The 26,488-nt window shown below is 30.4% G+C and overlaps 1 protein-coding gene across 1 annotated transcript in view; it reads right to left on the bottom strand.

The window, feature by feature from the left end:
- The window catches only part of CCHa1 (neuropeptide CCHamide 1), a 181,372-nt gene extending 158,686 nt beyond the window's left edge, over positions 1-22,686 (bottom strand). Inside the window, exon 1 of the mRNA XM_072540851.1 lies at positions 22,424-22,686. Coding sequence (XP_072396952.1) covers positions 22,424-22,514 — 91 coding nt within the window. The 5' untranslated portion in view covers positions 22,515-22,686. The remainder of the gene's footprint in view (positions 1-22,423) is intronic.
- Between the last annotated feature and the right edge of the window lie 3,802 nt (positions 22,687-26,488).

Here is a 26,488-nt window from a genome sequence, read left to right as displayed (position 1 = left end):
AGCAGATGGATAAAGAGAATAACCGAATGGAGCCCCATAGGAAGGAGGAAAAGAGGACGACCCCGAAAATCCTGGAGGAACGAACTAGACGACGCCATGAGTAAGAGAGGGCTAAACGATGGAGAATGGAACAACAGAGAGAGATGGAAACGGTTGAGCGAGGGAAGGCAGTGAATACTGTAGAATCCCTAAATATATATATGTATATATATATATATATATATATATATATATATATATATATATATATATATATAAAGGAAGATATTGATACATGATTATCTGCTGTATAGCATTTTGACAAATTTATATTTAAGTCTTCTTGGACCTCTGTAAATTCTGTGATAGAAGAAATTAAATTCTGGTGGAGTTAAATTAAACTCTTCGTCAATATCCATCCTTTGATTTTTCAAATACACAGAATTTTAAACAATAAAGTAAATACTGACATACAATGACAGATAGTACCAACAGCGGCTACTTCATTTTAAATTAATTTTTTAGTGGGAATATAAATAGGTATATGTTTGGTTGCCTACACCACAGGTCACTAACAATCACAGAGCGTTTAATTAATTTATGCAAGCAATGTATGTTGTGTTGCCTGTAATGAAATCGTTCATTAATAGAAAATCATTCAATAATAGGGGTCATTAAACAATGATTTTGAGGGTGTTAAACTTGATCATAAATGGATTGTCGACGGAAATAGTTATTTAACCAACAAGTGTATTAATAAGGGCGATTAACAATTGAGATTTATTAACGCGCGAGCGAAGCGAGTACGTTAATGTTCGAGATTATTAATCGCCATTTTAATTCACGAGTTCGTTACAAAACTTTTCCGTCGACCGAACTTTTCAGAAATAAAAATATCTTAGTTTAAATTTTTATTTACGTAACGATAAATAATGACATACAATGACAGACAGTACTTACAGCGGCTATGTCATTTTAAATAATTGTTTAGTGGGATAATAAATAGGTACCTATATGTTTGGTTGCCTACATCACAGGTCATTGCCAATCATAGAGCGTTAAATGTGGTTAAATTATTATACAAGCAATGTATGTTGTGTTGCCTATAATAAAATCGTTCATTAATAGAAAATCATTCATTAATAGGGGTCATTAATCAATGATTTTGAAGGTGTTAAAATTAATCATAAATGGATGGTCGACGGAAAAATTTTTAATGGCCTCAACGCGCAAACATCAGGATTGGCCGGGATAATTTTAAAAAGTTTGAAATACGAAGAGGTGTATGATAGGGCTGTATTTTGTCGCCGTTAATATTTAACATCTGCTCATAGTTTGTTTTCAGTAAAGCGTTGGACAGTCTTCAATGTAGTATTAAAAGTAATGGCGTCAGTATTAATAATTAGAGGTACGAGAATGATATGGTGTTAATTGTAAATAGTTACGAAGAACATTGACATATGATGATTACCACAATGTGTGATGAATATGGACTGATGCTAAACAACACAAAAATAGGTGATGGTTGTCAGTAAAACGCCAATAAAACCAAAAGTGGTAACCGGTTGTGCAAAACAACTGGAGATAATAACAAGAAACACTAATAATCATTTCTGTCTATGTTTATGTTCTGTGTCAATACAATTCAAGGTTATTCTAGTTGTGTTAAAGCAATTATAGGTTTTATTGTTTGTTTTTGTAGATTTTAATAAATACGTTGGTTTCGTTAAACTCATACAGCGAAGCTAAAACGATCTTCATCGCTTAAATATGTAATGGTGAATTGAAATTAAATATATCAAGCTGGAATAAATTTTGTAATTTGTTTATTATAAAAAACTTTAATTTTTTTTAAGAACTTTTCTCATGCATTTCTGATACATTTGGTATGTAAAAATTGTTGAATGGTACTGTATATTGTCCTGAATTGTTTGCGAATTTAAATTAATTGGTGGTACATGAGTAATATTTCATACAAGAACTCATTCGACACGATTCACTATCACACTGTAGCTTGGTTGATTGATGTTTTTCATTCAACTTTGTCACTTTTTAGAAAACAATATTTTCTTTAAATATTTGCGATAATGTTATTGAAACTGTTTTGTATTTGTATCAACACTGTTTGATTATAATCATGTAATTGAATTCCATAAATGAATTATTACATGCATATTTAAGATATGTTAAAATAGTTTATAACTCAAATAATGAAAAAGGATTGTCCTATTTGGATTACTTATATTAATATTTTGTAAGACGATAAAAACCTTACGGTATCGAAGAAATAACATAGAGAGATATACAGTGATGAGTGTCTTACCACCCGGCTTTTTAACGTAAGACATAGAAAACACAGTTACCTTGTGAAATAAAAAGAGATGAAACTCGTAGAGGTGGGAAATAATCGGTAAGAACCTATAATTTACATTACATCACATTACCACTATCGATAGTCTCACACCTTTAGACGTTAGCTTCGAGCTAAATCACCTCGGTCATAATTATTATGTGTAACGTCGTTTGTGTGACGTATTTCCATTTTTAATTTGGCATAAAGTAAAAACTGATTAACCACAATAAAGCAAAAATGTGAATAAAATAATTTAATTAATAGTGATTATTTAATCTAAAGTTTTAAATTATTAACCAAGAATAATTTCTACTATGATTTGAGGAGTTTTATACACTCTTGTGACAGAATAATTATCAATCCTTCGTGGCTTAGTGGTAAGAATTAGACACTGCGACACAGACGTCGCAGATGATTAGAGTTCAAAATCAACATTGTGGTTTTCTTTTTTTTCACTAAACATTTATGTCACTCGTTTCTAGTATAAGAAGTGTTTAAAGTTAAACATAAATATCTTATTCAAAAAACAGTATCGTTATACTTCGAAAATAAAGTAAAAATTCTTTAAAATTAAAAGAACGTTTAAAGAATGTTAGTTAGAAATAAGTAGAAATTCTACAAAAATAAACTGTACACAGGACAGAGAACTGTAAATCTACCTGTACAGAGGAATTGATATTAACACTGAGATTCATCGAATTATTTTGCATTCACAACTGAAGACTGTAAAACTGGAATTGAATTTGAATTATTTTGTATTTCTATTATATAACATTGGAATAAGAATAAATTGTAAATATTGAGTTTTTCGAAAACTTGTTACCTAATATGTATCATATTTTCTATTATTTTTTGATTGAGTAAAACAAAAATTTTATCCTTGGTGTGAATTGAACCCCAATCTTCTTGTCAATAGACCACGTCTCTAACTATTACACCAATTCCACACACAATAATTGTTTTCGAACCGAACATACTTACCTTTAGTTTAGTCAAATATTTCAGTTGAGTTATTTTTATTATTAAATAAACTCAAAGATTTATAATTTAAAATCGCTACTAATTAATGTTTTTTACTATAATATATCTTAATTTATTCAATCATTTATTCTAACATCAAAAATTATTAAAATAAAATATTTTCGAGGTCATCCGTATAATTATGACTGAAGTGAAATAGCCACGTATTTATCTCGTACTATCTCACAACTTAATCTGTCTTCTATCCTTTCCGCTATTTTGCCGGGTGTTAAGATACTCATCACTGTATAAAAGCTACTTAATAATCTTTTCTAACATATTATCTTCGTATGGTACTTCATTGTGGATCATGCAATTGAGAATGTGCTGTTTTCGCCAAATTTTTAAGGATTTTTTTTTTCAATTTTGTGGTATGATACTTATTATCAAGGATAATAACTCAGTGATGGATTTAAACACAACTTGCCTCAACATAATAATCAGAAAACTTTTCAATATTTAGGTGTAGAATGTGAAGTAGCATTAAACAAAACTGCCAACAATATCGAAAAAAGTATCATTAAAAAATCTATTACTGATGTGTGTAGTGAAACTAAAAAGTCCTGTTACAAAAAGAATCAAACATCCATTTTAATTAAAAATAATTCAATAGAAAACAACATACAAACATTGTTTACAAAAGCAGAGTAAGGTAACACTAGTATTATTCCTATAGACAAAATAGAATATAATAACAAAACAACAGAATTTTTAAATAATCAAAATATTGAAACACTAAATAAACATCCGACAAAAAATTATTAAAAACAAATTAAACTAGCGATAGAAAATTTAAAATCAATATTAAATTCAACAGAACAGAAATACCTCAACATCATGAATCCACGGCCTCCTAAATTATATTCTTTTATAAGTCTATATTTGTGAAAAAAAAAAAAAAACCATTACCAAGATAATAAAATAAGGTTTTTAATAATATTTTATTTTTAAGAAATATCTCAAAATTTATATTGTTCTGAAGCTATTGCCTTGTGACATCCTAATTATAATTTATCATTTTTACTGGGAATAAGCCACAATTTGACTTTAAAATAAGTTTATTTTGAAGGAGTTACGAAGGAAATATCAAAACGACAATATAAATTTAGTTTAAAGTAAAATTGTGGCTTGTGTGTGTGCGTGTAGAGATAGTGGATGGCATTAGAACTTGTCTATTTGCCACAGAATATTTGTATTTTTTTTTATACTCAAATTAACCACATCATATGCACCTTTTAGGTCCACAAATAGGCATAACATGTATTTGTTATCAGATAAGCATATTTGTGCATCTGTAACCATATGGGTCAATGCATCTATCGTACTACGGCCTCTCCGAAATCCATACTGTGTAGTGGGTAGGAGAGAATTGCTTTCAATAAAATGTTCTAGGCGAAACTTAATCATGCGTTCAAAAGTCTTGGTCAGACAAGACATTAACGATATAGGTCGATATGATGAGGGTAATTTTGGATCTTTAGATGGTTTTTTAATTAAACATATAACAATATTTTTTAAATCCTCAGCATAATCTTGTTTTACCCACCAGTTGTTAAAAATTTTTAAAATTATTTGTTTAGCTGAAACTGGAAGATTGTGTAAAATTTTATATGTGAAACCATCCAAACCGGGAGCCGTGCTGCTAGTTTGGTTTAATGCCAAAATTAACTCTGAATAGGTAAAACTTTTTGACATAGTATCTGAAGTAGAACAAAAATGAAAATTTTTTTGATTGTCTACATTGACATTAGAGACCGAAGGCGGGGCCAGCTGATTCAGAACATCCTTAATTAAATCTTCGTGCAATGGAGGTTTCTTTTGTTTATGATATTTATTTCTTATAGCTTTTACACAATTCCAAATGTTTGAAAGGGGTGTAGATCTATTGAGTTGATTAAGAAAGGTTATCCAACTATATTTTTGTTTTAACTTGAAAATGAGTTTAGCCTTTGCTGCAATATTTTGGTAATTCAGATAATTTGTAATATTTCCTTGTCTTCTGAACAATTTAAGTGCGTGGGAGCGACTTTCAGCTATATCAGAACATTCTTTGTCCCACCAATAGGGCCTTGGGACAGAAGGAATGAAAGGTTTTTTAACGGGCATGGATGCAGATGCTGCTGAAGATATAACTTCAAATAATTTTTTTGTTATTCGACAGTTATCTGAATCATGTAGAGATAAATTTGAACTGATTTCATTTTCAATAAATGCTTGAAAGGCTGACCAATCGGCACGACCGTCATTCCACTTGGTTGCCGGATTGATTTCGATAGATATGGGAGCAATTTGAAGCTGAATCTGAATAGGATAGTGATCAGAACCTAAAGTGTCTTGATATACGGACCAATTTACCAAATCTGCCAAAAAAGGGGAGATAAGAGTTAAATCAACTGCAGAGTGATTACCATTGGGATTAACTCTAGTGGGCGATCCATCATTTAAAGTAATTAGTTCCAAAAAATCTAAAGCTTCTGTTAAATCCTTTCCCCCGCGATCTTCCGGAATAGGGCCCCACCTGTAATGGTGTACATTAAAATCGCCGCAAAAAATTGTACGAGAGATATCAAACTGTACCAATAAGTTTAACCAATCTTTTTTTGTGGCTGCTATGTCTGAAGGTTTGTATACTGAAACGAAAGAAATATTTATATCTGGAATAAATACTGCACATACTTCAATGCCCCTTGAAAAATTTTGAATTATTTCACTTTCTTGATAGTTAATTGTTTGTAAGATAAATATACTAACTCCGCCATATCCGTCATCACGACACCTTCCCCATTGATCTACTATTCCACTGCAAAATTACTAATTGGTTTTTAATTGTTTGTTTATTAGCCATTTTTAAAGTTTAATCAGTAAAATAGTTTTTCACTTGAATCTGATTCACTATATGTTTCCATGGCATCATTTGGATCACTTGGAACAAACCCACTTTCTACAAAGTCCCGGATATTAGATTCCATGAGAGTATTTGGTGGTAATTGAAAATTTTTTTGAAATTTATTTATGAAGGAGGTAATTAACATTATAGTTTTCTCTTTATAGTCCATAAATTCTTCTCTGTATAGGTTAGGTATAATGGGTTTAGGTTTTAAAATTGTGGCTTATTCCCAGTAAAAATAGTAAGTTATTTTAACATTTAATAAAGTCGAATTTAATTTTCGAGATAATCCACAAGGTAATTCGAAATGTTGCAATAGGCTTTTTAGTCGACTCCATTATTTATGTATTTGATTTGAATACACAACACACCTAAAATGAAAAACTTACGTGACTATCTTACAAATAATGAAAACAGTGACTAATGGAAAACGACAGTTTAATCTAAAACGAGAAATTGTTTTGTTACTCCGTGTTTTTGTGAATCTATTAAAGTAATATAAGATCATACTACTTTACCTTTATTTAACCCTCCATCACTCGCACCGTTAGAAAAAAAATCTAACATTTTTTAATATTTCGCCATAATTTTCGATATATTGCTTCTTTTGACTTCTGCAACCAGGAATACTCCTATTAAGACTCGTATAAGACTATGTTAAATAATGGTGGGAGTATCTATTATCTTATAGCCGACAGCAGTTGTTGTCGGCAATCTAACTACGCGAGTGTTGGCGTGTGTTGATTTTAGAGAGATCACTTAAGAAAAGTTATAATATTATCATAAAAGGTAAGATTTTTAGTGAAATACCTATAGATTGTTGAACATCGGTTATTATAAGCGCTATTTTGGTTTATTGCAGGTAAATATGGACAAGTAAATGGAAAACCAGTTACTAAAATTGTATGAAGAGATAGACAGCGATGTGGAACCATTAGATTCTGATAAGGACTTAAGTAATATTGGTTCTGAACACAGTATCCACAATACAGATTCTGAGCAGTCCACACAAAATCTACCCAGTGGTTCTGAAGATGCCATGGAAGAAAGAGGCCAAGATAATGGTTATCCAAGATTTTATGGCAAAGATAAAACACCATGGTTGAAACATAACAAAACAAACTCCCAAAGGTAAGACCAAAGCTTGTAATATTGTTACGAACTTACCTGGGGTAAAAGCAATAGCAAAAGGCGCCAAACCCATTTTAGAATGCTGAAAATTGTTTTTCTCGGATGCTATGATCAATAATATTGTAAAACAATACAAATCAAAAACTGGATATGATGAGAGTGTTTTATACTCGCCATAGGGATTGTCCTGCTGTTGACTATGAGGAAATACAAGTATTTATCGGAGTTTTGTTCCTTGCTGGGGTAAAGAGAGCGCAACATTTAAATACTGATAAACTCTGGAAATTAGATGGCACAGCTTCAGATATTTTTGCAGCTACTATGTCCAAGAAAAGATTTTACCAAATCATTTAAGCTGTAAGATTTGACGACGCCACTAAGAGACAAGAAAATTTGGTAGTTGATCATCTTGTACCCATTCGAGAAATATATCAAATGTTTGTCACTGTGGTCGATGCAAATTTAGGCAGTATATAGCTAATAAGCCAGCGAAATTCGGAATCAAGATTTATGCCTTGGTGGACGCTAGAACATTTTTCACACAAAATCTGGAAATTTTGTTCTAAAGCTATTTTCTTAGGGCATTTTAAAGTAATTACTATTTAAATGGAAATAAGCCACAATTAAAGGTTAAAGTACGTTTATTGACGTTTCAATTTCCACTTCGGAAATCGTTCTAAAAATACAAAAATTAGTAGAAGACACAATCAAACAACAAAGTTCAACAGGAGAATGGGAGTAACATGGGCAGCTTACGGAAAACTGCTGAAGTCTTTAGATCAGATATTCCCATGTGCTTGAAAAGAAAGATCTTTGATCAATGTGTACTTCCAGTTCTAACGTATGCAGCAGAAACATTGGCCCTTATCATAAAAATAATCAATGTTAAATATATTCCTATGCCATGTTCTCAGTTGATCCGAGGGTATTTATTTGGCAAAGCCATATTCTCACCTGTCCTACACAGCTGTAGGAACGCTCTGTAACAGTCATTGGGACGGACCGTGTCGAGATTGAGAGCTACCCACTCCGAAAGTGTTTTCCAAAGCTACTGAAATTAATTTATATTTAAATGGGAATAAGCCACAATTAAAGGTTAAAATACGTTTATTGACGTTTCAATTTCCACTTCGGAAATCGTTCTCAAAATACAAACATTAGTAAATTAAACAAATTTTGTTTTTTGTTACTTAGTGAAAAAATTCTTCTAATAATTTAATTTTATCTGACTCATCTATATTGACAATTCAGACATACCTTATACATTTTAAAGTAGAAGACTTTAAAATGATATTGCCAATATTGTTGAGTTGCGTTCCTGGGACGACTTTACTTATAAGATAGTTCATTCGATTACATGAAATCAACTTTAACTTGAGAATATCCGTCAGAAAAGATCATAACATGTAATTCGTCTTTAAAAAGACAAATACATGCCATGATGACAGTAAAATTCTCCTGTTAGTGATTCCATAGTAAATTATGAGGGAAAAACCAGAAAAAAAACCTCATAATACTATCCCGACATGGTAAGTATTTGATCGTGCATTTAGTTTACCTTCAATAAACACCAAATTCCGATTTTATATGTTTGTTATTTAAAAAACATAAATGATGTATTCTCTATATGTTACTGACTTACCAATACTGGCATTTTCCTTTTAATAAGTTCCTCTTTCAATATGGGTAACCAGATCCTACTACATTCTGCCGAGGAATTCGCGACACAATTGGTCTCATTTAGCATAATTAGAGCCGCTTCTTTGATTTTTCTCTTTTTACCATCCGTTTCTTTTAGGACTATATTTGAATCATTCCATTGAACCCTATGTTCATTATCCCATGCGTGTTTACAGATTTGAGATCTATCAAATTCTCTATTTTTAATATAGGATTGATGTTCACTTATTCTAACATTTAACGGTCTTGATGTTTCACCTAAATAAAACTGATCGCATTCACAAGGTATTTTATAATGCAATTCTTTGTCCTTTCTTGTTCATTGTTAGGTTTGGTTTTGGACAAGATAGATCTCAACGTGTTTGTTGTTTTGAATGTTAGAATGGTAATTAGATGGTAAAAAGAGAAAAATCAAAGAAGCGGCTCTAATTATGCTAAATGAGACCAATTGTGTCGCGAATTCCTCGGCAGAATGTAGTAGGATCTGGTTACCCATATTGAAAGAGGAAGTTATTAAAAGGAAAATGCCAGTATTGGTAAGTCAGTAACATATAGAGAATACATCATTTATGTTTTTTAAATAACAAACATATAAAATCGGAATTTGGTGTTTATTGAAGGTAAACTAAATGCACGATCAAATACTTACCATGTCGGGATAGTATTATGAGGTTTTTTTCCCTGGTTTTTCCCTCATAATTTACTATGGAATCACTAACAGGAGAATTTTACTGTCATCATGGCATGTATTTGTCTTTTTAAAGACGAATTACATGTTATGATCTTTTCTGACGGATATTCTCAAGTTAAAGTTGATTTCATGTAATCGAATGAACTATCTTATAAGTAAAGTCGTCCCAGGAACGCAACTCAACAATATTGGCAATATCATTTTAAAGTCTTCTACTTTAAAATGTATAAGGTATGTCTGAATTGTCAATATAGATGAGTCAGATAAAATTAAATTATTAGAAGAATTTTTTCACTAAGTAACAAAAAACAAATTTGTTTAATTTACTAATGTTTGTATTTTGAGAACGATTTCCGAAGTGGAAATTGAAACGTCAATAAACGTATTTTAACCTTTAATTGTGGCTTATTTCCCATTTAAATATAAATTAATTTAAAATGCCACAAGAAAATAGCTTCAGAACAATATTAAGCTACTGAAAGTTTGAATATAACATGCTGTCATCTTGGTTTTATGCTTTTTCTATCAATCCACGAATAAATAAAATTATTTTTGACTTTAATGGCTTTAGGTACAACATCAGTTTTAATCTTTGTGTACGATTTTAATTTAAAAAATATTTTAATGAAACAATATTTCTAATCGTAAAAAAAATAATATTAAGGACATCCTTAATTAATTAAAAAATAGAGAAAGACAAAAGCAGTGTAATTTTATTTAATCGACTTTATTTGAACTTCCTACTCATTTTTTCCAATTATTAAAAACAACAACTATGGATTAAATTATGTAGCGAAAAATGACAAACTAACATTTTAATCAAATTTGTAGTGCAAGATTATAATTTTCAAATGAGAGACTTAACTGACATGTTTTACTGCAATGCTTTGTAAGGTTAATCTCAAGTAATAATTGTATTACTTGTGATTACTCTAATTACTGCAACCCCGTATATTACAAAAAGAAGAAATTAAAGGACTAAAAGCTGTATTTCATATATATGAACGATTAAAAATAGATTTGTATTTTTCTTCGGTTGATAAATTGTTTTTTTATTGACACTGAATGATTCTAATATTTTATATGGAGGTATAATATTATCTATTAAATAAAAGTCTTACTTGATATCTCCATCAATTAAACAGTACTTCATTTACACCACTAAATTACAAATATACTTAAAAAATAGAATCATCTACGAAAGCCATTTTAAGATTAAAGTCTGATAACTTTATTGCCAATGGTCCAAGTAAAAGGAGATATCTTTTGCAACATCTTTAAGTACTATAACATTTGAGGAGCATACATGCAAAAACCGATAAATCCATTTTTTGAATTTTTTAACCTGAATATGGATTCATATTAATTTAGAAGCCCTATCTGTTTCTAGAATATAAAATTTCAACAAAAACCGATGTTTTTCTCTTTAAAAGGATTACAAAGTTGACCAGTTCCAGCAAATGCCGATAAGTCCAAATTTCAAGCAAAAACCCGATATCTACCTAATTAGCCTTCTTCGGTCCATCTTTGGACATAGGCCTCCCCAATTCCTTTCCATTCTTCTCTGTCTGTCGCTACAGTCATCCACCTAGAGCCCACGTGCTTATTGATATCATCTTCCCATCTCATTTGGGGCCTTCCCCTGCTTCGTTTATATTCCTACGGTCTCCAACAAAGATTTTTGTTCCATCGGTCTTCTTTTTGTCTTATATTATGTCCGGCAAATCTCCATTTCAATTGTGCAACTTCTTGTCTAACATCCCTCACTTTTATTTTCTCTCTTATCCACTCGATATATCTTTAAATAATTAATTCACCATCAGTCATGCTAATCCATAATATCGTGCGTACTTATAGTAGGTTTCTTTATGCTGTTTCGGACTTCGTTTTTTAGTAGTAGCATAAACAAAGAATTATACTTCTCTTCCTATGCTAGTAGTTAGTAAATTAAAAACGAGAGGACCTTGTTACCTTAATCACGTTGTGGGAATTAAGGGGAAAAGGATTAAGAGGTTATGTTATGTTGTTTATGAATTACGTATTAAGCAGTTGTTTAATATAATTGTATTAAGTTTTAACAATGGAAGCAAGTGCGTTGGAAATTAGTATAGGAAATAGGAAAAAAAAGTGATACCAAGAGGCAAAATTGCAAAAGCAAACGTAACAGGTAAAAAACAAATTAAGATGTTCGTTACCTAACTCACTTTTTGTTTTAGATATCGTGATAGCGATCTTTATTTGGAAAACTTCACAAGAGTTTGCAAACATAATGGCCCTACTTATCACTGCAATAGTATTGTTGAAAGTGACATTCGAGCCAACCGAAATATAATTTTTGAAAATAATGTGAGGTCAGAACAATATATCAAATTGTGTCATTACATGTCAGTAGTTCCAATTAAAGAAAAGGATGGACAACAATACGAGCAGTCCAGGGGCGTTACTTTTTCGTACACTACTTGTTCCGTCCCATTATAATTTACTTCATGTTGTTTGTCGATTTTACTTTATTATTTTAGATTGATATCGGTCATTCTTAAAGTTTGGGTAAATTAGCTTCCAGAAATTTATTAAAAGATTAAAATAATTATCAGTTTTGCATATTTCTGGGGAAAATTTGTGATATTAATCCCTGTCTTTAGAAATTATTTAGTTTTAACATTTACAGTTAATCGAATCAAGCGCTTCATTGTTTTCGTGCCTGCTATGTATTTATGTATTTCTGAGAAGGACAATTCGTGCTTTCCCAAGATAAAATTTTATAATTTTTAGAAACGCCCTCCCCTTCACTAGGGGCTTCTGTTAGACGTGTTGTTGTAATGTATTTTTAGGAGTATCATTCGAAACTCAGTTCTGTACACACGTTTAGCTTAGTCAATAAAATTTCTATCAAAATTGTCGTCGTATATTATTTTAATTTGGTAAAATAGTATTTTTATAGCAAATATATCTCACGGTAAACTAATCGTGAGCGAACACTACTTCTTGTCGAAAAGAGTCAGCAAAAAAAAGTTCAGGTATGCCAGATATTTTTGTTGAAATGTGTGAATATTAAAAAAGATCGCATAAACTACGTTGCTAAAACATTGTCAGACGGAAATATCCCAAAATAAAATCGGGGTGGAGATCACGTGTCCACAAAATCTGTTGTCAAGAAGAGTAAAATAAGAGAGTTTATTGGTAAACTACAAGGAAGAGAAAGTCATTACAATAGAAAGAAAGCAAGATGAATTTATTTGGCCGCTGATCTAAGCATAAGAAATTACATGGCAGGCACCTCCTCAATGTGACCCTGAACATAATGTAAACTTTTAGATAATTAGGAGGATATTCGTTAATGATTTTAACATTGGGTTTTTTACTCCACCATCAGATAAATGCGCACAATGTACTTGATTTAAATTCAAAATTAGAACGGAAATTAACAAAGTAAAGAAAAGAGAGTTTCGTACTGAGTTGAGTATCCACCAAAAGAGGGCTAATGCTTTTTATAGTCTGCTAAAATAGACTCCTGAAAATTCCATTACATTCTGCTTTGATATGCAGCAGGTGCACCTTTTGCCCAAAACACCTATTAGTGATGCGTTTTATGCACAGCAGATTAGAGCTTTTGCCCAAAACACCTAATTAATGTTGCGTTTTATGCACAGCAGATTAGCATGTATGTTTTTTGCTGCGTTGATAGCCAGTCCAAACATCCAACTTTTTTTCGTGGACTGAAGATCAGGCAGGTAGGGGATCAATTGAAATAGGTTCTGCACGTGTAAATTATTTGGATTTTTTAGAGTACGATAATATTACGACAATTCGCCTCTTTGCGACGGATGCGATGGACAAAACAAAAACTCCCATATTATTCATTCGCTGTACTTCTGGCTAGAATTTAAAGCTCCAGTTCAATTAAAGAAATATTACTTATATTTCCAGTCAGGAGTCATTCGTATTTGAGAGCAGACAAGGTATTTGGGAGAGTAGAAGAGCTTCTAAGAAAAAAAGCCACAATTCTCTCTAGAGAGAAATATGAACAAATTTATAAACCAATTGGAGTTGTTAAAAAGATAGGCACTGACTGGAGATTGTTTATTATGAAAGAGGTAGACAAACGGTGTTGACTTACTCTGCTGTTTTTAGAGCAACAAAAAAATTGAATTTGGTTTCTTTTTTTTTATCTCTTAATATTTATATTTAAGAAAAAATGGATACCTTTTAAAAGATAAGCAAAAATTCGAAATCCTATCCTCATCCATAAAAAAGGAGACAAAACCAAGTACTCTAATTATAAAGGCATCTCTCTACTTAATACGGCATATAAAATCTTGTCGAACATCCTATTAAGAAGGCTGACACCGTTTGTAGAAAATTTCATGGGGGAATACTAAGCCGGCTTCAGAAAACATAGATCGACCATGGATCTGATCTTTACTCTAAGACAGCTGCTGCAAAAAAGGATGGGAATTCAATAGATTTCCGGCAAGCGTACCACAGCATTAAAAGGGATCAGATGTGGAATGCAATGGCAGAACTTTCGGTTCCAAAAAACTTATTCACCTTGTTAAGCTATGTGTGAATAGTTGTAGATCCAGAGTGCAAATAGGTACAAACTCTCAGAACCTTTCACAGCAGAATTACTTACAGTAAATGGACCAAAATTACTACTAGTACACGCAGATGACATTGACACTGTGGGAAACACAGTCACCGATGTGAAGGACACTTTTAATAAATTGAAGGTAGAGGCAAAGAAAACTGGTTTAAGGGTAAACGAAGAAAAAACCAAATACATGTGCATCATCAGACAAAAGGGACGAGATAGAATAGGGCAAAATGTTACAATAGACTCATATAACTTTGAAAAAGTGGAGAGTTTTAAATATCTCGGAGCAACAATCACTGCAGATAATGATATCGCAGAAAAGATTAAAGAAAGAATAAAGGCAGCAAACAGATGTATCTACAGCCTCCACAATACTATTAAATCTAGAAGCTCAACACGAACATCAAAGATTATAATATATAAAACGGTGATTAGACCGGTGCTCATGTATGGGTGTGAGACGTGGACCCTCACCAAAGTAACTAAATGAATCACCAGCTCTAAGAAAACTTGATGTTTTAAGAGGAAAATCCTCAGAAGGATCTTTGGGCCTTTGAGCCCAAGAGATTAAATCCCAACGTCTAAGATGCGCTGGACGTGTCCATAGACTCCTTAATAACCGCCTTGCCAAGTTAATATGGAGGAAGCCCCCATATGAACAAGGCCCCTAGGACGTCCAGGAATGCGGTGGAGAGATAATATATGGTCAGATCTAAAAACAATGGGGCTACCCACTGACCCAACTATTATGGACGACCGTTCAAGATGGAAGCAAGTTGTAGAGTGCAACCCACCCCGATTGCTACGAGAAGAAAATTCGAAAATGGGATTTTCGCACTAAATTATTAATACAAACATTAGTAAATTAAACAAATTATTAATAATAAAAAAACCAAAATTTCTATAGAAAACACATACGTTTGCATATTATAGGTATAGGCTATTTACCATATATGATAAAACCGTGGAGTGCTATAATACCATTTAAAATAGTGGATTTTTTAGAAAGGGGTAAATTTATCCCTACGCACTAGGGTGAATTTGGGTGGATTCCGTCCAGTTTTGTTAAAAAAATTTAATTTTCTGTCGAAATGCCCTTTTAGAGTTAAAATTATTTTTTTTACAAAAATATATTCAAAAATCGAAGCAAAAAACAGGAACATACGCGATTTTCCTTTTTTGCCCTATAACTTTTTTCTACTGGGGAATTGGTATAAGCTTACAGAAAAAAACTTCTTTAAAATGATATTTAGTATATTTAGTCTTTTTGATTTACAGTATGCGAAATACGATTTTTCAAATTTCGCCACTCACACCATTTTTCCTATTGTTTTCGCAAAAATTATTTTATAACGCTTTTCTACGCAGTTTTATGTATGTGAAATACTACATATATTATATATGTAGTATTTCATATATATTAAATACTACTTACAATAAATAAAAAAAAATATTCTTTAAAATGGTTTACAGTACTCTAGGAATATTTTTTTGCATTTTGCCATAAAAAGCAAACATCGTTAAAAGTAGAAAATTTTGAAAAACCATATCATACAGAAAAGGTGCCAATTCACGTTTTTGTTTAAAGTTGTTCTTTTTTGAATTATTTTTTTCTATGGCGTACAGATTCTTGGTAAATCGATGTCCCCCCTTCGAGGAGCGGGTTTGGGGAAAAGGCGTACGGAAAATTTTTTGCATATTTTTTGGAGTCTTAAAGTTGACATTCTCAGCCAAATTCAGCTTGTTCGTACGATTTTTAGAGACTCAGTGGCATTTTCGTCTCTGAAGACTGCGATTGGCGTATTCTTTCATGGGACATTTATTTATATACAAATCGTTGCAAGCCTCACAATTTGACAATTCATATCTAGAATATGTAACAATAAACTATTTTAAAGTACAGAAAATAAGTTGTATTTTTTATTTAGTAATGCATATATCTAAATTTAAAAAAACCCTATAAATTAATAAACAATAAAACTTCTTTACGTTGCAGTTCCTTTTAGCCTTATTTTTTTGAACATAATCTAACTCTTAAAATACAAGGTTATTTTAAAACTCCTGAAAACGGAAAATTTTACCTATTCTGTGGAGTAGTAAACCAAATTTGAAAAAAATAAACTTTCTACTTCATGTTTCGGCTTCTTGATACAAAAATCCAACAAGATATATAAAGTCAATTTTGCACTCTTATCATTTAACAATAAAAAGTTTTCATTTATAGACATGATGATAGGGTCCTCTAATTTTTTCAATGATTCCAGTACTTCAACCAACGTTTTTGGTAAAACTGGGAGTAATTTTCTTCTTACGTTATAAATACTTCGTTTCACTGATTTCAAATTCATAATAGTTAAATTGGTATTTTCTTCTTCACTTAAAACGCGATGTAAAATTTTCCTGGGTTAAGTACTTATTATCTTCTGCAGCTTTACGCTTAGCTGCTACTCTTACAAACTGTTGTTGAATGCAGTTGGCTTTCAGACTTTCATGAGAATAATTTAAGTTTTGTCTAGAAATTACTACATCATCCCCAATTGAGTAGACGACAGCGTTACAACCTTTGGTACGACATCTCCAGCGTGATTCTTCACTTTTTATCTTTTCGGCAAAATTGAATTTATAGTTATTCACGAATAAAAGAGGAGCTCTTTTCGTTGCACTTTTTTTCACCACCATACGTTTGTCGAAATTCTCCATAACGTTTGAAGAATAAATGATTTTCATAACAACATTTAAGACTATAGCAATATAAACACTTTGAGAATATTTTCACAAATGAATAAACTCCAAGATTCGTACATATTTATATATTTAATAATTGCTTCTTCGTAAAGCATTACGAAAATTTACCTGACTCTTTGGACGAACTTGTATACCTCAATTTTAGAGGCTTGACGAAAATGTATACCTTTTATAACACTCATTATTATGGACGAAAGTGTAATCGCCGAATTAACGATTTTGACTTATTTTGCTATTTTTGGAACAAAAGTTATTGAAAAAAAATTAGCTTTTGCCATTGTAAAGGTTTTTCTCTTTTAATAATTAAATTATTGATATTTAAGAATAAATAGATACCATTTTCAAGATAAGCCAAAATTCGAAACATTGTATTTTTCGCTTTAAATGGTTAATAATAATTAGAAAAGCCGAACTTTCTATAGAAAACGTATATAGGTTCTCATAGTATTGGTATATGTTAAAAGAAAAACTTTTAAAATGAATGGTTGTTGTGAAATCTTAAACACGAAAAATTTTATTTATTTCTCTGGAGTAGTAAATTACATCTGTAAAACAAATTCTTATTCCATGTTTTGGCTCCCAGAGACAAAAATTTATTTTCAAAATATAATTTTTATTTATTTAAATAATTTGTTTTAATTCTTAATTCTTAAATTTTTAAAATGAAATAGTTGAAAAATTTTATAACTTTTGATCTAGTTCGCGAAACGTCATATACACAATTTAAACTGCGAAGCGTAAGTTAGGGATATAGCTAAATATTAAGTAAACAAAAATACCATAATTGTATAACTGTATAAATCAATTAAGTCACTTTTATACATAAACAATGAACACTAGTTTTATTCAAAGTTTTATTCAAAGAAATAGATAATTAAATTAAATTAAATTTATAAGTTGTTTATAGTTTATTACGTCATGAAACGAAGCCAAAAAATCACTTAATAAATAAAAAATTTACTGGGCACTATTTTAACTGGAATATCTGGGCAAAGTCAATCGAAAAGGCGTATGATCTCGTGGTTATCGAAACTTTTACTACCTCATGAAATTTAAGTAAAAAAAGTGAGTTTTTTCAATCATTTGAATATTATGAAAAAACTACGCATTTTAGATAATAAGTTTTAACTTTCAAAATTTTTTGACTACCTGCAAAATACTTAAACTTTAAAATAAGATTTTCTAAATTAAAAAATGTTTAAAAACAAAAAAAATATTGCAAATTAAACCTGAAAGAAAGCATGTCGTTCAATTGTTTATAATTATTAAAATAAATCATAAAAACATTTAAATCACATTTTATAATATGAGTTTTTATGTATTTACTAAAGATGCGAAAGATGGACACAATCAGTAAAGTAGTTTTTAAACAATTATATTTGTTTATCTCCTATGAGAGAATAAAGGTAATTAGTAAAGTCTGGTTAAAAAAAGATCGAAAAATGTTTCGCAGATATCTGAAGCTTTTAAGACATAGGTGGGGGTTATTAGACGACGAATATATAAAAAGGTACTCGTATTTTTACCTTTCGTTTTTTTTTAAACAATAATTTATTGCCACAATTTGATTTTTTGACTATAAGTTTTTTCCCTTATATTTTAAATAAACAATATTTATATAATTTTTTTATATAAAGAATATCTTTATTTTCTTGTTTTTTCAATTAAAATTTATAAATAATTTTCGGAGATATTTGCAAAAAAAAAGTTTTTTTTGTACTAATTTATAAATTTTATTAATTTTTTTTAACAAAATAAAATTATTAAAACATTTGAACATCGGGGAATTACCGTGTTTTAAATTTGTGAGATATTTCCCCCCCGTTCGGTCAAATAGTTTAAAAGTTATATAATGTATTTATCCCTAAGGCTAATTATTTAAACTATTGAACTTGCCCTATGAATAATGCTAGACACATTTAGCAAACTTCATAGGATTCTTTAAGACTTAAACTATCTCAGAAGTTAAATGCCTGTTGCGTTTTCATCGAAATTATTTACAAAATAAACGTTTAAAAAAGGGGTATGTTTTTTACTTATAAAAAATTGTAATAACTTTTATATTTTTCAAGCTACAGACTTGTATGTAAAACTATTGGATAGCTGGTAAAAAAACTCATATTAAAAAAACCTTCTATGACCAATAGGAACAAAGTTAGAGACTTTTTTAAAAAAATCGTATCTCTATTGTTTATAAACATTAGGAACTAAAATGTGCACAAATTTTGAATGAAAATCTAAACTTTATATTTAAACTTATAGCTATAAAATTCATCCGATTTTTCGAAACTTACAGCCCTTTGAAACGAAGGTACTTTCGAAAGATGGACATAGGAAAGTTGAGAGGATAACTGTTTCAGCTCCGTTTTTTTTTTCGACATCGGAACTTCACATAAAAAATTTACATTATCTCGGCTTCCATTGCAGCTGGAAGCCTCTTTTCTTATTTTGGTGTAGCTCGTCGAAATATGAATAACTACATAGTTTTCACTGGCCGGAAAATACTCAAAACTACATAGTAAAAACTTACTTGTTTAAATTGTCTAGAATAGTCTGTCGCGGTATTAATATTATTGATATAATTTTCACCTTCCCCCGGAAATCTCGGAAAATCCCGGAAAATCAACATATATTTTTTTCATTTTATATCAATGATGTAATAATACTGTAAATTAAATTTCAGGTAATTTTTTACACATTATATTATTATATTTCTTATATTAATTATAATTTTTTGTATTTTTACAATTAACAATATTGATTTTTATTCTATTTTTCAAACAAATACGATATACAATATTAATCTAATCTGCGTTACTTCTTTGATTAAATAAGTCTATTTTTTCATGTCCTTTTTAATTATATTTTACAATGTTTATTAAACTTTACTTTTTGCATTTTCTTTACATACATTGGTTTAAAAGTTGAAATTTAGTTAATTCATTCGACTTCACTCTGTCAGCTCTGAACCTTTTTGTTGCAGGTTGTTTGACTTCACTTATTAAATCAGTCTCTAAATATACATTTTCAGAATCAATGTCGTCGTCAAACGTAACTGTACCGAGCTTGCAGCATATTTTCTCCTCTACTTCTTCCTTAGTACAATTTATGCACAACTTCGTACAACTCAAACCAAATTTTCGGCACCCACATCTAGTAGTTTTGCAACCTGTGGTGCATTTGCATGTAATGTGCTTTAATGTTTCTTCAGGAATTAAATTATCTAGAGTATAAATTGTTTCAAAACTGGTGGCACTTTATCTCCAACCATAGGCACAAGCATCTAACTTATTACCTAACCACATTTTGTAATTGATAGTAAACCCGAAGAACATGCTGTTTGGTTGCACTTTTATTTGGTGGTAGAGTTTCTAGTTTAAAACATATTTACCGATATTTCTCCTGAATTGTAAGTATCTTAAATCATTTAAAGAAAGTGTATCGTTGTGTTTTTTTTTATAATTATTTATTATAATTAATTATTCATTCAATAGTTTTAAATATGACTTACAATTTTCAATCAAAAAGTAATTATATACGTTTATTTAAAACTTTTTTGTTCAAAATACACAAAAAATTTTACTCAAAGAAGTATAAGTATATTGCTTTCTAAAGCCACTACACTGAGACTGACGAAATTTTGGAGCGTGGAGCTGAAACAGTTTCCCCTCCACTTTAATATGTCGATCTTTCGAAAGTACCTTTGTTTCGAAAGGCTGTAAGTTTCGAAAAATTGGATGAATTTAATTGATATTCTCTATTAAAAATACTATTAAAAAGACTATTAAAAAAATAGTCGCTAACTTCGTTCCTATTGGTCATAGAAGGTTTTTTTTTAATGTGAGTTTTTTTACCATGTATCCAATGGTTGTACGTACAAGTCTGAAGCTTGAAAAATATAAAAGTTATTACAATTGTTTATACAAACAATAAATACAATAATACAAAGTAAAAAACATACCCCTTTTTCAAACGTTTATTTTGTAAATAATTTCGATGAAAACGCAATATGCATTTAACTTCTAGTCTTAAAGAATCCTATGAAATTTGCTAAGTGTGTCTAGCATTATTCATAGGGCAAGTCCAGTAGTTTAAATAATTAGCCTCAGGGATAAATACATTAAATCAATTTTAAACTATTTGACCGATCGGGGGGAAATTTTGCACAAATTTAATACACGGCAATTCCTCAATGTTCAAATGTATTAATCACATTTTATTTTGTTTAAAAAAATTTATAAAATTTATAAACTAGTGCAAAAAAACTGCTTTTTTTGCAAATATCTCTGTAAATTATTTATATATTTCAATTAAAAAAACGGAAAAATAAAGATATTCTTGATATAAAAAAATGAAATAAATATTAATTATTTAAAATATAAGGGAAAAAACTTATAGACAAAAAATCAAATTGTGACCTTAAATTATTATTGTTTAAAAAAAACGCAAGGTAAAAATACGAGTACCTTTTCATATATTCGTCATCTAGTAACCCCCACCTATGTCTTAGAAGCTTCAGATATCTGCGAAACATTTTTCGATCTTTTTTTTAACCAGACTGGGCTAATTATTAATTTAATATATAAAAAATCAAATTGTGACCATATATTATTGTTTAAAAAAATGCAAGGAGTACCTTTTTATCTATTCGTCATCTGGTAACCCCCACCTATCTCTTAAAAGCTTTAGATATCTGCGAAAAATTTTGCCGTGAAATCGACGTATTTTACATAACCAGATTGGGCTAAATTTTCAAATAACTGTTAAAGTGCTTTGTCAATACTTAGAATATTTTGTTTTAGTCTGATTCCCTTTATAAGGTCTTAAATTTTTATGTTTTTTAAAAACTATAATAATTTTTAATTGTTTACAAATAATTGATGCGTAGTGAAGTAGTGTTACCAATATATTGACAATATCCTTATCTTCTGCCGTGCAGAATATTTTATATAATAATTATAGTCTATTCCTCACAAGCTATTTAAAAAAATCTAATAGTTGTTAATATTAGTACACCTTTGGTATACTTAATAAAAAAATTTATACATTATCAATAATGATATAAAAATAAAATGCGATGTATGATGTACTCGATAACTTTTTATAAATGGTAAAATATAATTTGCAGTTTTACAAAAAATTAAATCCTCTAAAATTACATTTAAATACATAACATAACATATTTTTTTATTTTATTATTTAGTTCCTTTTAAACATTTGTCAATAAAGAAATGTTGCTAAAACGTTTTCTGGATTCTATTATTATTTATATGGAATCTTTTCAAAAATGTATATACTTATAACATTTGTAACATTTAAATAAATTTTTTGTAAAATTCTTACCAGCAGCACACTCAGCAAAACAGAAAAACAGAACGACGGCAACAATTTTCATCATCGCTTCTTTGCGCCCGAGACCGGAGATTCTCAACATTTTTCGAATTTTCTTTTTCTCGCCCTTCAAACTTTTCACGCCGCGGGGATGACCAGCTAACAACTAACGAAAAATGATACCAAACGCAAAATGGCAACTTGTTGCTGGCTGATGTTGAGGTGGTGTTGTGATAGCGCAACAAACTTCGGTTGACTCTTCATCCCTGCTGCCATGATTTGGCTTTTATAGGATATTGCCCGGCCCACGTTCACGGAACCGAAGACCTTTTGTTACCCTTCTGCTATTAGGGGGTGAAATTTGGTGCTAACAAATCCTAACCAGTGTTTGCTGATAAATTTAACAGTTCTGCGTGTTTAAATAAAATATAATGGCTTAGATTCTGGTTTAAGGGGTGTTAGAAAATATACCAACAATAACTGTTGAATTGAATTTCTGTGCATATAAAATAAGCTAAAAGGTTCAAATTAACATTAAACAAAACAAAAATTTATTAAATAAAAAAAATATTTTAATAGTCATTTATGAAATAAAATTAACACGAACAAAACAGTTGTTTGTCTGTAAATTGTGGCAATTCTGACTAAACAAAAGATATTTTATGCAAATTTTGTGTAATATTATTTCTACAGCCTTATGTAAACAATAAAAATCAAATAATAAATATAAATACCAATTTAATTGAATATTGTAAATATTGACAAAATAAAATTACCAAATAAATAATATGTAATGTTTAATTTTGTGATGTGAGTTTTTAAAATATAATTACTTATTTAACTATTAGACAAAGTGTCTCCAATTAAGTTTCTGGTTGGTACATAGTTAATTGTATATTTTAAATTGTAATTATTTGAGATTACCAAAGTGTTTTCTTGGTTTTGTTATGTTAATGGTTGATTCACAGAAGTTCTTATACTGTTAAATCCATGTAGAATAATTGAATATCAACTCATCTCTGTTGCAGTGGTGGTCGGTAAGGGTCTGCTGTCGGCAGTGCCCACCCACCCATTTATAGATATAGATTTTTGACGTTAAACTTCCATACGCGCGTTTGACGTTGGAAATTTGTACGGAAGTGAATCGGCAAAATCATTACATATGTAAGATATAGGTAAGAGAGAGACAGAAGATATATTTTCTCTCTCTTTCTCTCTCGAGAATAAAAATGCTCTTTTTGTAAATATATTTAATATTTATTAATACAATTATTATTTTATATTAATTCGGTAGATATATACATTTGGCCAAAGTCTTTTACAAATAAATATTCTTTCTGGAACTTCTATGATTCGTAACAACCTTTCCATTTTTGGAATACAATAAATAAATAAACACAAATATAAAATACAACCAAAAAACTGACATCTTAATAATGTTCTTGTCAAATAATGACATTGATTAGCCACCTTATTATTTAAGGTTACTGGTCGAATGAGTTAAAGCGCGGTTTTTAGAACCAGAAGTCGCGAGTTCGATCCCAATGAGGAAATATATTTTTTTAATTATTATGTTCTGATTTTTGTCACTTTGGTTTGAAAAATCAAAGAATGGAAAAATCATAATATCTTTTTAATATTGTTTCAATAATTTTATACAATATTTAATTTTCCAAACTATTTTGTTTATCATTGAATATTCAGTACATATAGTAGTCATGGGCGTAGAGATGAAAGGGACAAATATAATGATTGTTACTTTAAATTTCTTTTATGTATATGTTTATAAGTATGGAGATCTCAGAAAAGGTCGATTTTATTTTTAAATTAAAATTTTTTGGTATATATATGATATTAGTGACGTTATCCATCTGGGAAGAAAGAGTTATTCTTTCACAGAGAATTAATTTAATAAGATTTTCACAATTTAGTGGGGAATTTGAAACGGTGCCACAAAGAATCAAAAAAATCCAGGGACCTAATGGTTTATACAAGTGCTTTCAAATGATATATTAATTTCTCCATGATCCCATTTAAAAGTATCTTACAAAATGGCGCCAAGACGCTATTAATAAAACTGAGGCTTAGTTCAGTTACCTAAAAATTTAGTAATTCAAGTTTGAAGGTTCAGAAAAGAGTTGTTTGGGTTATTTCGTTTTTTCCACGTTAGCATATTGAATAAATTCATTCATTTTCGCTAGAATATATGTTGAATATGTTGTAATTATCTCCACAATTTATGAGAACAAACTATATACCAAAATGTTTAACCCTTTTAATATTTATTATTAAGGACTCAATAGTTATTGCCTGTCTGTTTTTCTGCCTTTATGTGCTATAACTATACAGAAAAAATCCTAAAAATTTGATACTTGATACCTAGCTTGGTCCAAGGTCGAACCCTATTGAATTTCTTCTTCTTATTCTTTATAAGCAATTCTGCTTATTCGTTGTCGAATTAAGACATCTATGAAAGGTTGTCAATCCGTCTTTTGTCCGGCCGTCCGATACTTCTGGTGACTTACCTCTTGCTATTTTAACGATACGAGTCTTCCCCATTCTGCTTATGGGGTTATTCCACTTTAATTTTTTCTATTTATTGTCTATTCGCTTATACACTGTACGCTACATTTTCTTCTAATGTTTTCGCTTCTCTTTAGATCTCTCAGCGTATTTCCTGTTTCTCTTCTCAGTACTCTCAATCTCACCTCTGCCGTTTCCAGTAGCCTTTGTGTTGTGGCTATGTCGGGTCTTGTTTCTGAGGGATATGTCATTATTGGTCTTACACTGACTTTATAAATCCTTGACTTCATCTCTGTGTTAATGTGTCTGTTTCGCCATATAGTGTTATTAATTCATCCTGTCAGTTTATTTGCTTTTTGTACTTGATTTCTTACTTCTTTGTCCAAGACTTCATAGCTGCACAATGTAGCTGCACATTAGTAACAATGGTATTTTATTTCCATTACTTTTCATCAAAATATTGATTCAATCCTTCATTTACTATACTCATATTACAGGTCAAATGTTGTTTATATACAGCAAACGATGCACCATATACCTATATACCTAATTCTGTTTCTCTTTCTGCTCTTTCTTACCTATAGCATTACATATGTAATGATTGTGCAGAAGGACTCCCATATAAATTTATAACGAAGAACGCGCGTATGGAAGTATAACTTATACCGTGCCATACACGTTTTTTTTTAATAGTTAATTTAATCAGCATTTCAATAATTAATTTTTGCAGGTAATAAGTTCATGGTGGTAAGCAAAAACAAGATTGAAGAAGACAGTGTTTATGCTAAAGGAAAACATTAAGGCAGGGTGCACAGATATTCAGTACTTAGGTCGCGAACTAAATGAAGAATGGGATAGAAATACGGACATAAAACGGCGTATTGAGATAGCTTGAAGTGCTTTTAATAAGATGAAAGTAATATTATGCAATGGAAAACTCAATATTGAAATAAGAACTAGAGTATTAAGATGCTAAGTGTTCTCTGTCCTGTTGTATGGATTTGAGGCCTGGACAATTACAGAGGCGACAGAGAAAAAATTCATTAACTTTGAAATGTGGTGTTGCCGAAGAATTTAGAAAATATCTTGGACACAACACATAACAAATGCGGAAACGCTACGAAGAATGAAAAAAGATAAACAAATACTCAACACTATAAAGAAAAGAAAAATGAGCTACTTTGGTCACATACTAATAAACGAGAAATACGAATTGGTGCGGCTGGTCATACAAGGGAAGGTGGAAGGCAAAAGAGGACCGGGGAGAAGACGCACGTCCTGGCTAAAGAATCTGAGATAATGGAGTGGGAAAATGTCAATAGAACTTTTCAGAACGGCTGCAAAAAGAGTCAAATAGGCCATGATGATCGCCAATGTCCTTAGGTATGGGGCACGTTAAGAAGAAGAAAAATAACTTCATGTTCTTTGTTTTTGTCAAATAAAAATATGTCTGTGAGATTATACAGACTAAATTGTATTCATGGGTTTTAAAAGAATTCGACCAATCCGAGCGTTAAGTGATCCCTGCGTATCAGCTTTTCAAATTAATGATCC

The sequence above is a fragment of the Diabrotica undecimpunctata genome, chromosome 8 (genome assembly GCF_040954645.1).
Source record: "Diabrotica undecimpunctata isolate CICGRU chromosome 8, icDiaUnde3, whole genome shotgun sequence".
NCBI lineage: Eukaryota > Metazoa > Arthropoda > Insecta > Coleoptera > Chrysomelidae > Diabrotica > Diabrotica undecimpunctata.
The sequence above is the reverse complement of the archived record's forward strand: the minus strand, read 5'-3'. Positions and strand labels throughout refer to the sequence as shown.